Raw genomic sequence first — 13,041 nt, 5'->3', positions numbered from 1 at the left:
TTGATTTAATCCCATATAAAAATCAAATGAGTTTTTTTTTGATACAAAATAAACTGAGAGGGAGAGGAGGCTAGAAAGGAGCATCAAACCCACATTGACGTTTCTTTTGAGGAAAACAATCAATGCTTGACCCGAGACTTGACCCGATTCTTAAATGAAATTATAGAGGTGTTCGGAACAGATATAATAATTCGATATTCACTCGACATTGAAACTAGACCCGACTTTTGATCTGACTTTAAAACGAATTTATAATTTTGTAAAATCAACACACTACCAAGTTTTAAATCAATTCGAAACAACTTGTATGAAATCGTACAATAATTCGAATGTACACCTTAATCGAAACGTAGGGAGCACAACGACTAATAATATTAGTATTACCACGGAGCTACGTGTATAAATACTCGTATTCGATAAAAGTAGAGTATTTAAAAGAATCCAACGGTGTGCCGCCGAACCATTTTCTAGTGCTTCGCCTTCATATCCCAGCTTCCAATTCTCTCTCTTTAGCTTCTAGGGTTTTCTACTTTTCTCTCTAAACTCCACAATGAGGTATACTTTCTTCCATATTTCGCCTTCGATCAATGTTTTCAACCTTTCCAAATGCGATTTATGCTTTCATTTTCTCCGATTGTGTTTGAATTGTGCTTTCGATGAGTCTTTTTTTTTGAGAAAATGCCTTCGAGATTTATCTAGGGTTTATCAATTTATTGTTTTTGATTTTAATCTCTTTTACAAATGCTGGGTTTGTCCATCGTTTCCTTTGTATTTATGGATTTGGTAGTTAAAAAATGTTTCCTGAGTGTAGAACTTGAGATATAAAACGTGAAATGGACTGTAATCTACTGCTGTCTTTTTTTCGCTTTTACATAGATTCGGTATTAAAAAAAATTTCCAAAATGTAGAACTTGAACTATGTTGTTGAAATTATGTGACATGTGAAATCGATTGTGTTCTACTGACGTTTTTCATGGAACTTATTTAGATTTTTGCTGTAATTTCTTGGAATGTGCTACAAGTAACGGAACCTTAATGGCTTGAGCATTTTTAAATTGAATAATTTGCAAATTACAACAAAGTTTAGCACTTTTTGCGAATTACGGCCTTAATGTTTGTTTTTTGCGAATTATATTTGTCGGTTCAGGCCAAAACACATAATTTCGACCATTTTGGTGGTCGGAAATTTAAGTTAGTGGTCGAAATTTTGTGTTTTTGATGGCTGTAATTCGGAAAAATAAACACTGAGGCAGGTGCTAAACTTTTGTAATTTACAAATTATTTTTTAAAATTTTGTTATATTTACCTGAAATTTGTGAACCTCGGCTGTTTGATTTTGGCGTAAATTTGCTTCTTTTCTGACACAGCGTATATTTCCCGGTTAAATAGTTTGATATTGTTGCTTTGTGCAGTCGTCATCCTGAAGTTAAGTGGGCTGAGAGGGCAGACAAAATATACCTTACTGTGATGTTGCCTGATGCAAAGAATCCAAAGGTTAATCTGGAACCTGAAGGAACTTTTACTTTCACTGCTACTGGTGGCGCTGGTGATAGCGCTTATGAACTCAAACTTGATCTTTTTGACAAGGTCAATGTGGAGGTAAATTTTCTGGGCATGGTTGATGTTGGTGTTTTTGTATCAAGTGGTACTGTGGTAGCATATAAGACATACTTTGATTAGCTTATAGATCGGAACATAGTATGGACTCTTAGCAACTAGCTTTGCATTTATGCAGATTAAAGACTAGCTATTTAGTCACTTGAAGCTTGATTTTGTAACCTGTGATTTTAATTAAAATCCAATAAGTTAATTGTTGTGGTTTTATGTTAAAGTTTGTCTCATAGTTATGTCTATTAGACATTGTGGTTGAACTATTTAAGATAGCCCAAGAGATGTTGAAGTCAATTAAAAGTTATTATGCGATTTGATTTTTTCTCCAACTCAAAAGGTAGGTGTTGTGGACCGTCCAAGTACCAGTTAACATGACTTATACACGCACTTCTTACTTGTAAAAGGGGGTTGTGGACTGTCACTCTTTCTGGTCTTCTTTGGTGGTAATTTTTGATCAATTAAATTTGCTTAAAGGCATTGATTTTCCAACTGAAGTTCTTTAATCAAGCATATGATAGTTCTGAGTATTAGATCTTTTCTGTCTGTAATATTTCCTTCTGCAATTTAAAATGATACTTCTATTGTATATCATAATTTATAACTGGAGTAAAAGTTAGCTGCTATCATAATTTTCATTACTATATGCCGTGAATGATCTGAAGTATGTCAAGTTAAAGATAATGGTGAAAAGGATCAAGTTGGATGTGACTACCCTTTAGATGAGTGGATTGTGTATCTTTACATAAGTTCAGTAGTAGGGTGTGTATTCGGTTTTCAGTTTGGTCTGAAATATAAAACCAAACCAAAAGTAGATTGGGTTTTTATATTTCCAATTCATAACTTTCTTCACCACAACAAACCTAATTACAGTCCAAAAACCTAACCAAAGCATAAAACCGAATTTAGCTCAACTAAAAATAAAACTTTCAAACAATCGATCAAGTGTCAATTAAATAAGCAATAGTCTAAAATGCCAATTACTTTAAAGTTCAAAGCTTTTAAACTTAACCAAAATTTAAAGTTTCAACTTGTTTTTGATCAAAACAAGTATAAAGTTTGAGTATTGGTCTTTTCTTTGGACATATTGTCGTAACCATAAGCACTCCAAAATTTAGTTTGGTTTTAATTTTTGTGATTTTTCTATTAAAACCATACCTACGCGGAAACATAAATGAAATTAATTTTTTATTCCAAGCCAAATTATTAACTCGGTTTTCCCGATGAAATTACACCCCTATCACCTAGTGCAGGTTGCACTATGCATATTATGGAGTGTTGTTTATTATGACTCAAGCATAGAGTCTTTTACCAATTTTGGAGTTAATTTTTAAGGAAAAGCATACCCCTTCCATTATGTACTATTACAGCTCAAAAGGATGGCTTGCGAAGTGAAACTCGGGGTAAAGATAAAGGGAGGGTATAGTGCAGTGTAGGGAGTACCAACCAGTGCAAAAGGTTAGGGAGTGCGACCTATGCGTGTAGTTTTTTCATTGCAGGTGAGCGAGAGGATTAGAGGAGGGAGGGGGCAGAGATAATGATGAGAAGTTTCTTTATCATAAATGTATTAGTGAACAGAACATGGATTCTTAAGGTTTGTGGCAAGGCTCATTGTTCCGTTCCTCCTGATCAAGTTTCTTTATCATAAATGCACCATAAATGTTTTAGTAAAGCTCCGCACTAATGGATAATGTAATTATGTAAATATGTGTGGTGAAAAATGGGCCAATATAGAATGTGGCCTTTGCTCATTTGAATTTAGGATATGGTTTGCCATTTACATGTTTTTTTTACATTTTTCAGGAAAGCAAAATTAATTACGGGGTCAGAAGCATAACCTGTATTCTGAAGAAGGCAGAGACAAAATGGTGGAATAGGCTTCTTCGTGGAGATGTTAAGCCTCCACATTATGTGAAGGTTGATTGGGACAAATGGGTAGATGAAGATGAAGACAACGGTACTGGTATGTGTGGTTTATTGATTATGTGGCATTGCTTCTTTACTATACGTTATGCTGTGAGTGTACAATATTTTAATGCGACTTTGTTTCCTCAGCTCCTGCAGACTTTGATCTTGGTGGAATGGACTTCTCGGTAAGGATTTCTATCACTTGTTTAAGTACATGTATCCCTTCATTTTATTTTGGGTTCCTAATTTATTTTGAATTTGCAGAAATTTGGAGATTACGGTGGTGGTGAGGAATTTGATGATGATAGTGAGGATGATGGTGAGTACAGTTAGAGAATATTCTTACTTGCTTTAGAACTGGTGGATGATAGGGTTTGTTTCTAAAGTACTCGTATTTCTGAAATCCCATTTTTAACAAACTCTATATTACTCACCTAGAATTACAAACATGGAGATAGTTTTGGAGGTGTGTCCAACTGTTAATGTAAAAAGCTTCATGATTCATTAAGTGAGCAATTGTTCTATGGGGTCTATGCTCTAGTATTCTGTTGCTTGCTTTGGTTGTGCTACTTATTTGATTTGTAAGCAAATTTCTGCATTACTGATTTGATTGTGTTCCGTATTTCTATTTGTAGACCAAGTGTTAAAATCAGAAGGAGGTGTTGAACACGCTGGAACTTCCGGGGCTGATGAGAAAGTCGAGGAAGTGGCTGCTGCAGCAAAGACTGAATCTACGAGTGGCGCATGAGGCGCATACTTAGATGGAATGCCCGCCCAGCCACACGCTTGTGCTCTCTTTTAGAGTGGTTTGTGACGAGGACTGAGCAGCCTTTCTTCATCTTTGGAATAGATTTTGCTTCTGTATTTTGGGAGGGACGGATTTTCTGTGTGCATTTCTTTTCCCTGTAATCTGGTAGCCGTAGGCTTACGCAGGTTCATATGAAGCATACAAGTTAGGAATTTTTAGGCTGGATCGATATTGGATTTCTATCTATGACTGCTGGTTCTCTTCCCTAAATTAATGTTTCACATTTTAACATAAATTCACTATGGTCAGTTTCATTTTATGATCTTAGTTTTATTATTTTAATGGCTTCAATTTCACGAAATGAACTACACCTTGCAATACCTGCAAATTTGGAAAATTGGTGTTCCTTCTCTTCCTTTCTAAAGTGTTCTCTAAACGTAATAAATTATTAAAGGGATGTAGAATGGTATCTTTCTTTCAATCTACATTGTGTGCCAAAAAACGATACTTTTTTATGTGATTTTTTTAAAAATTAACTATAAATATTAGGGATAAGAGAGTTCGTAATACTTTTTATTACATTTAAACATGTTAAAATGGTCAATAAGTCCAATATAACCCAACGAGTGACACATTTGTTATTTTATTCATATTGTTATAAAGTAGCTATAAACACCATTTAGGAGTAATGTTTATTTTTTGAAATTTTACTATTAGTTAATATTATTGGTTCCATGAAGGTTTTAAGTTTAGTGAAAAACAATATATTATCACTTCAAATAAAATTAATATATTATAACTCGAAAATATATACTTATCATCAAACTTAAAATTTAACAAAATTTTTTAAAAAATAGATCAGGTGGGTTAATTTTAATTGGATTAATTTGATTGAAATTTTAAGTCAGATAAAAATTGACGTGTCTAGTTGAATCTAGAGGTGTTTATTCGGATCATCGAGTCGATTTTGGACGGATGTCATTTGGATCTTTCAGATTCCAAATTGGTCATATTTGGGTCATAATCCAATAGATAAGTATAAAAATATTTCCGCTTTGCAGTATTTAGGAAAAATACTGTTACTTTATTGATGAGAATTGAGACCTCGATTCTTAAACCCTAAACCTAATACTCCATGACACCATCCCGCGCGCCATTTTTACACAATTAAGAAGAATAAATATGGAAGCAACGTCAATGGAAGTGGAAGTGGAACACCAACCATCCCGTTCAATTCAAACTTCATCCAATCGTTTCGCACTCAGAAATTCCATCCAAACCAATTTCGCTGACGATTATGTCTTCCAAATCACTTCCAAGTATACACTTATATAGTTTTTATCTTCTAATTGTATTGTAATCTGTTTCAATTTAGTGGCTTTTTCTGTATATTTCTTAATTTGTGTCGAATTGTTTCCCATATAAAGGGATGATTGGTCTGCCATGGCGGTTTCATTGTCCAACAACTTGGTGAAGCTCTACTCTCCTTCAACTGGACAGTATTTGGGGGAATGTCGAGGTCACACCTCCACTGTCAATCAAATATCTTTTGCAGATTCATCTTCTCCGAATCTCTTGGTCTCGTGCTCATCCGATGCTACAATTCGAGCTTGGGACACAAGAATTTTTCAAGAGGTTTTCCAAATAATTTATGTTTTTTGTTATTTAATATATGCCTTTTTCTTCTTAATATAGAACTCCGTTTTCTGTATAATTAGTTGATAATCCTGTCTGCTTTTGGTGTTTTATGAATTTTAATTACAGGTGTCTCTGATAAATGCTGGTTCGTCTCAGGAGGTTTTCAGTTTCTCAGTGGGTGGAGTGAATAATAACAATCTTCTTGCTGCTGGATGTAAATCTCAGGCATGTATGAATGTTTTTCTTTAGAAAATTTATGATGTTGATCTTTCAATAGCGGAATGTACCCACTTTCCCTTTCTCTGTGGTGTGGATGGGAAATCCAGGTTTTGTCTCATTCCCTGGTATCCCTAAGGGATTGAATGGCTCTCGGAAATATTGTATTTAGTAGTTTCTAGTCTTAGTGTAGTTTTTTCTATAATAATGCTAGTATAGTCGTGCTTATGGTGATATTGAATTCATGAGGACCCAATTGCATGGTTTAGTAATGAAGTTTAGGAGTACATGTGCATGTACCACTAGAGAAAGAAGCCTTGCTAAACTTGGAAGGGTTTAGCTAGCTACGCATGAAGGGTCCTAATGCGAGTCTTCTATTGTCTGCCAATTGAAGATAAGGTGTGTGAGTAGGAGTTTTCCATTACATGCAAGGCATGTGTGATTGTGGTGAGTCATTTGAAGTTGTCAACTAGTTGGAAGGCCATACGCAAGGCTGAACATAACGGAGTATTGTTGAAAGGAATGCACATTCAGTTTTAGCTATTAGGATATTCGTAGTAGCTTATCTTTTAGTTGATTAATTAAATTAGTATTTTTATTTCTTGGCGGTGTTTGGCAATTTGCTGATGGTTGTTGGCTTTTGACTTTTTTAATCGGCTTGTTTGATCAGTTGGAAACGTTGGCTATTTTTGTTGGCTTATAAGCTAGTTGAAAAAGCCAGCTGTTTGTGGAGATGTTAGGTAAATTTAAGTATTAGTTATTGGTTGTTTATTAGAGAAAAAGTGGGCGAATAAGTCAAAAGCTAACCAAAAAAGCTAGTTGGAGCAGCTTTTTCATTTTGGCTTAAAAGCCAACTTTTTAGCTGCTTTGAAGCCATTTGCCAAATACTTTTTTTGACTGTTTGATCAAGCAGTTAGCCAAAAGTCAACCAAAAAACTAAGTAAAAAGCTATGAACCAAACACCCTCTTATCTCTTAAGTGTTTAGTTTGTTAGGATTATTAGTTAGCTTTCTCTTTTATCTTAGTCAATATTTAACACAATCAATATTTGACCTAATTACTATTCTACCTTTTGAGTAGTTATCTTTAGGTTTTTTTAATTAAAGCTTTACCCATCATTTTTTGGAAGTTTGTGTTTGTGAATAATGAAAGCCCCTGTAAGTACTAAAACTTGCAACCTCTGTAGTGAGTGGAGAATGCTTCAATGCTAGTGATAGCATCGACTTTCAGGAGGCTGTCATTAGGCTTATCGTGTTTTCAAAAGTGTTGCACGATAAAGCCTTATTGGTTTTTATATTTTGGACCACGATACACATCAATATGTTACCCTTTGACATCTTTTATACTTTTCTTTTGCTATACCCTTATTAGTGAACGCAAATTGGAGGTACATATTTAATGTGTATCATGATCCAAAGTATGGTGATCGATATGACTTTAGCGCTTGTAGAAACACGATACCTTGTAACGTTGTCAGATCTTTTGTCAACTTATAAAATCATGTCAATTCTTGTAGGAGCCAAAAATGTATAGTTTTGTAGTTTAATTTTAGTGAATATTAATAAAATTGCTTGTCAAATTATATGCACTTTTTATTTGTGTAAAGCTGCAAATGACGTTTGCAATTAAAGGTCAATTTGGAGCATCTTTGTTATTATTAGAGTAAGGTTCCATACATAAGAACCCAGATGCCGAGTGGGAATCACTTCACATTTGGGTTATGGCACGTTGTATGGTACTCCCTCCGTTTCCTAATGTTCTTCTCGTTTAGAATATTCTACTTTGGAGAGAAAAATTTAATTAAGACTTTTAAGACATAGATGATAAAATATATCCATGTAACATCTCGTTAGATTCTTCTTAATGTATATTTTTTTATTATATATCTTTTATAATTTTTTATGATGCGGATTTAGAGATATTAAGGCTCAAAATTTACTTTGAAAACTGTGCAAAAAGTAAATGGGAAAAATATTAGGAAACGGAGAGAGTAATACTTTTATAGTATTTTTATTCTTCAGTTATACTACTTTGTTTCTTTGAATTTGCATCATTTGCAAATAGAATGTTTTTAAGGTGAAATAAAATTTTGGTAACAAATAAAGAGAGATTGATTTGTATGAATGATATAAAAAGAAAATTGACATGTGTGGATGTGATTAAAAGTTAATGGTAAGGTCCATTTCTGAAAAAGGGAGTGGAACAATCTAAAATGAAAAATGATGCAAATTGACACGGACCGAGAGAGTACTATATGATTTAATCTGTTGGGTTGGTTCGCATAACAAAAGAAGAATTTTTGATTTAATGCTTTATCTTACTATAGAATTTACTCCCTCTGTTCTCTAATGTTATTCTCGTTTAGAATATTCCACTTTAAGGAAAGAGTAATTTGATTAAGGTTTTTGAGACATATATGAAATATAAAATATATCCATGTGAGATCTCGTAGATTCGTTTTAATGTATACTTTTTTATATATATTTTTTATGTGCGTATTTAGAGATATCGAGGCTCAAATTTTGCTTTGAAAACTGTGTAAAAAGTAAACGAGAAGAACAAAAAAGAATGGTGATTGCCAAGTTTTTGTTCAGCATGGTAGTGCTATTTTAATCACCTTATTTATCTTGTTTGGGAGAATGATCAAAAGCTTAGTGAGAGAGCATGGAAGTTAATCTTGATATTTTTCCATTGCATTTATCTGTGCTGCAGTCTAAGTGAAGCTTTAGTTTCATTATATTTGAAAAAGGATAGTTATCTGCCTTGGCTTTCTCATAGCAATTTCATGTCTTTTTATATTTTGAAGACTCAGCTATAATTTCTGCCTGCTCAGTCTACTTTGGAAGTAAGATTTCCATTCAATATACAAGGTATCGATGACGATGTCTGCAGAATGACCTGGCTTAGTTAGTGCCAATACCTACAGTGACATCTTTTCTCATGTTAGTGAATGCAGGTATTGCTATGGGATTGGAGGAATAGAAAACAAGTTGCTTGTCTAGAGGAATCTCATGTGGAAGATGTTACTCAGGTAAGAGATGTATCTTTGTTCTTTGGGAATGATTTTTTTTTTTTGATGTATTCTCTTTCGTTGTTCATTCTCCACTGTCAAAATGAAATAAAGGTGTATTGCAAATGATAAACTATTAATCATCTTCTCATATAAATATGGACTTCTGTCTAAGTCAAATTATTTCCATGCGTTGGAGTAACCTTCCTTTATTCGTTTCGGGGAAATATTGATTTGAGTGGTAATCTGAAGCTGGTTAAAATGATGATGTGGCAATATCAGTTTGAGGATTCACTTTTATTTGAGTTAAACTTAAGCTTGAATCAATAAGAGAAAGTGGCCAAAAATTCAAATTATTCTTGTTGGAATTTCCAAAATAAAATGATTGTGTTCTTTTATTTGGGGCTTGGTTTTTTCTGAGCATGTTGATTGTTAGCAGGTTCATTTTGTTCCTGGTACTCAAAACAAGCTTATCTCAGCATCGGTTGATGGTCTGATGTGCCTTTTTGATACTTCCGGAGACATAAATGATGATGATCATCTATGTTCTGTAAGTCTGGCTAGTTATTATACATTGAAGTTATCTAATACATGTACCACTTCTGGATGTCTGGTTAATACCCTTGATGAGACTTGGCGTTTCTCTGTTTCATCCTGTAGGTGATGAATGTGGGGACATCAATAGGAAAAATTGGGTTTTTTGGGCAAGACTACGGAAAGCTTTGGTGTTTGTCTCATATTGAGACCCTAAGGTATTTATGAAAAAGTAATTAGCTTTCTTAGTTGTCATTTATCCTTCTCCATCTTAGTTTATTTGTGTCTTTGATGTGCTTCTTGATGAATCAGAACTAATGTGTCGTTTCTACTTTTGAAATTTCTCCTTGAGCTTGTTTGGTCAGGACCGCAGAAAGGGGGGGATTTGATGGAAGATAGGTAGAAGTATGTGACTTTCCCATTTGGGGAAGAATGGAAATGATCGTTACTTTTCATTGCTTGATTAATAATATTTAATAACTAAGAATTTGATTCCTATTAATTCCTTTTTTATTGGTAAAATTATTTAATACTCCCTCCATTCCCAAATGACATTCTTACGAATTCATGGGAACTAAGATAAATGGAATGTTTATGATGGAGGTAATGATAAGGTAGATAGTGTAAATATATGTTGTTTTAATTGTTAGTGGGGTATATGTAGGAACCACAAAAATAAAATAAAATGAAAGTGAATAAAGATAAATATGATTCTTTGTGAGTTAAACTTGTATGTAAATATTTTGTTGGAAAAATGGACATTAATAATTAAATCTTTTACCAATCCACTGTGACATATCACCTTTGGATTATCTTTTAATAATCTAATTTTTGTCCTTAATTTATTTTGAAGCTTACTAATAGGGTATGCTCATTGTAAAAGGGTATGTTGACATCAAACTAAGGGCAAATGTTAAATTATTAAAAAAAAATCCAAAAGTAAATATTATTCACATCAGATGGGTGTAAGCTGTCAATTTTTCCTATTTATATTGGTTTAATTGTAAGTGGTGAATATGTAAGGACCACAAGAACAAACTATTGAGATTTTATAAAAAGGTAAGGACAATTTTGTCCAAAATTAAGGGTTAATTAACCAAAATTATGAGATGAAAATAGAAAGATTCTTTGTGGGAACAATTAATGGAAGTATGGAACTACCCAAAATGACAAATAGGATTAGGAAGGGAGGGAGTATTTTTGTTTGCTTTCTCTATCCTTTCTTTTCTGTTCTCTTTGTTTTCCTTCAGCGAAAAGATTCCAAGCTGTAAAATAATCCTTTGCCAAATTATCATTTTCCAAACTTTAATAATAACATATGCAGTTGAGCTAGTTTGGACTTCATGCTCAGGTTGTTTTTTATATGATATCTGTTTATTGAAATTAGTTATTTTAGGAGCAGCATAAGCACTAAAAAAGGTAGATGCATTAGTTACAGAAAACTAAAATACGGAAGCAACTTAGCTATCATTTTTAGTTACTCTTTTTCTGGTAGCAATTTGTTTGCCATATCTGGTATCTTCAATTTGTCTCAAATGTGCATGGAACTTGGCATCAATTGCAGTGTCTGGAATTGGAAAGAGGAAAATGTTGAAGCTGACTTTCAGGAAGCACGGTCATTGGCCTCGAAAAGCTGGGTTCAGAATCAGGTAATGTTATGCTTCCTCTACCCTGTCAAAAGATTATTGTTTTGTAGAGTTGAGAAACTCAAAAAAGATTATTTGATGAGTCTGGCCTATATTTATGCCTCTGGGAAATATTGAATATGATTGCAGGTTGATTATTTTATTGATTGTCATTCCTCAATAGAAGATGATCGGTTATGGCTTATTGGAGGCTCACATTCAGGCACCATTGCTTACTTTCCTGTGAATTCCAATGAACGGGTTATTGCCGCCCCTGAAGCTATGCTTGAGGGCGGCCATTCAGGTATTGTTAGGAGCATCTTGCCCGCTTTCAGCGTGCCTGGACGAGATTCTCCAAACAGTGGAATGTTTGGTTGGACAGGTGGTGAGGATGGACGATTATGTTGTTGGTTATCGGACGAGACTAGTGATGTGAACCGTGCTTGGATATCAAGCACCCTCACACTGAAGCCAAGTAAGACTCGCAAGAAAAACAGGCACCAACCCTATTAGAGAATAGCGGTCAAGTTCAATTCATATAAATCTTGGTTTCCCCTTTACTACTAGTATGCTCCATTCGTGTGTTGCGCTTTGTACCGGTTCGGACCACCATTTGTCCCATTGCAGATAAGTATCAAGTTTGCATCAAAATGCTTCATCTTGTTAGGTTTACATTCCTTTTTTAAAGGTTCATTGTATTCTATTTATTTTTAAAGGTGCTAAGCTTCAAAAAATTTTCCTAATGTTTTTGCCATCTTGGAAACAAATTATAAAGGAAAGTTGAGGGAAAACTTTCGTTTTTTTTTTTTTATTTGAGAAAGAGAAGAGGCAGAAAGTTATTTGTATTTACTCTTCAACATTTGGCTCCCTATTTCAAAGGGGTACGGGTATGAATTTGTATCATCTTTCTCCACTCAAACCCTATCTTCAACAGGTTGATGATGGTGACTCTTCAAAATCTAACTTATTCTAATTGACAATTTCTAGTACATTCTAAAGACTAGCAATATAGTCATCTGTCCAATAGACAATTCTATCTTAAATTAACAAGCTAAATGTGGCAATCTCTATGAAACTGAGAAATACAATTCAGTTATTTAATAGATCATCTCTTATCCTCAATACTTTCTCCTTACTAATCCACACTTCATGAGATGTTACTTAATGATGTCCACAATGAAATATAAATCTAGCACATTAAGGCCAAGTTAATTGCAGGCCAGGGAAGTGTTTGATTTAAGATCAAATGCAGTTATAATTAGGCCATGGTCAAAAGCGAGCTCGTTTAAGCTAAGGCCAAATGTAGATAGCCTGAGTTTGAACATGGCCGAAATATGTCGGGGCTGAGTTTGACCTTCTTTTCCCAAACATAGTAGGGTTGTTCTAGTACTTGTTTTGTTTTTTGGTTCAATTGAATTGATCAAATCATATCTTTTAGTAGTATATCCCAACCATGGTATTGTTTAAATGATTAGATACCTTTTAAGAGAATTTTGGTGGATACGATGTTACTTACTAAGAGAACTTTATAGGATTTACAGAAATGGTCACAAGATAGCTTATAGAATTTTGTGTAAGACGGTTCCCCCGTAGGATTAACCATGTACAGATTGAATAAGCCAACTAATCCAGTTATTAGCATATGTGTTTCATATTTTAAACTCGTCTCACCAAGAGACGATCTCTCATAAAAAAATTAATTGACCTAGTTTCCCCAACCCAAATCAATTAGAATACAAAGGCATTAAAGAAAT

The 13,041-nt window shown here is 33.9% G+C and overlaps 2 protein-coding genes across 2 annotated transcripts; both read left to right on the top strand.

Moving 5' to 3' along the window:
* Nucleotides 1-336: 336 nt before the first annotated feature.
* Nucleotides 337-4,591, top strand: LOC130814011 (uncharacterized protein OsI_027940-like). The gene is made up of 6 exons (XM_057679979.1): nt 337-555; nt 1,413-1,599; nt 3,412-3,571; nt 3,664-3,701; nt 3,781-3,835; nt 4,152-4,591. The coding sequence occupies exons 1-6, from the start codon at nt 551-553 to the stop codon at nt 4,262-4,264; spliced, it is 558 nt and encodes a 185-aa protein (XP_057535962.1). The 5' UTR covers nt 337-550; the 3' UTR covers nt 4,265-4,591.
* Nucleotides 4,592-5,085: 494 nt separating this feature from the next.
* Nucleotides 5,086-12,975, top strand: LOC130814009 (WD repeat-containing protein GTS1). Its single transcript, XM_057679977.1, has 8 exons — nt 5,086-5,583; nt 5,692-5,899; nt 6,029-6,127; nt 9,075-9,149; nt 9,568-9,678; nt 9,789-9,880; nt 11,227-11,311; nt 11,438-12,975. The coding sequence occupies exons 1-8, from the start codon at nt 5,447-5,449 to the stop codon at nt 11,798-11,800; spliced, it is 1,170 nt and encodes a 389-aa protein (XP_057535960.1). The 5' UTR covers nt 5,086-5,446; the 3' UTR covers nt 11,801-12,975.
* Nucleotides 12,976-13,041: the final 66 nt, after the last annotated feature.

Source organism: Amaranthus tricolor, chromosome 5 (genome assembly GCF_026212465.1).
Source record: "Amaranthus tricolor cultivar Red isolate AtriRed21 chromosome 5, ASM2621246v1, whole genome shotgun sequence".
Lineage (NCBI taxonomy): Eukaryota > Viridiplantae > Streptophyta > Magnoliopsida > Caryophyllales > Amaranthaceae > Amaranthus > Amaranthus tricolor.
This window is presented reverse-complemented; position numbering and strand designations above follow the sequence as displayed.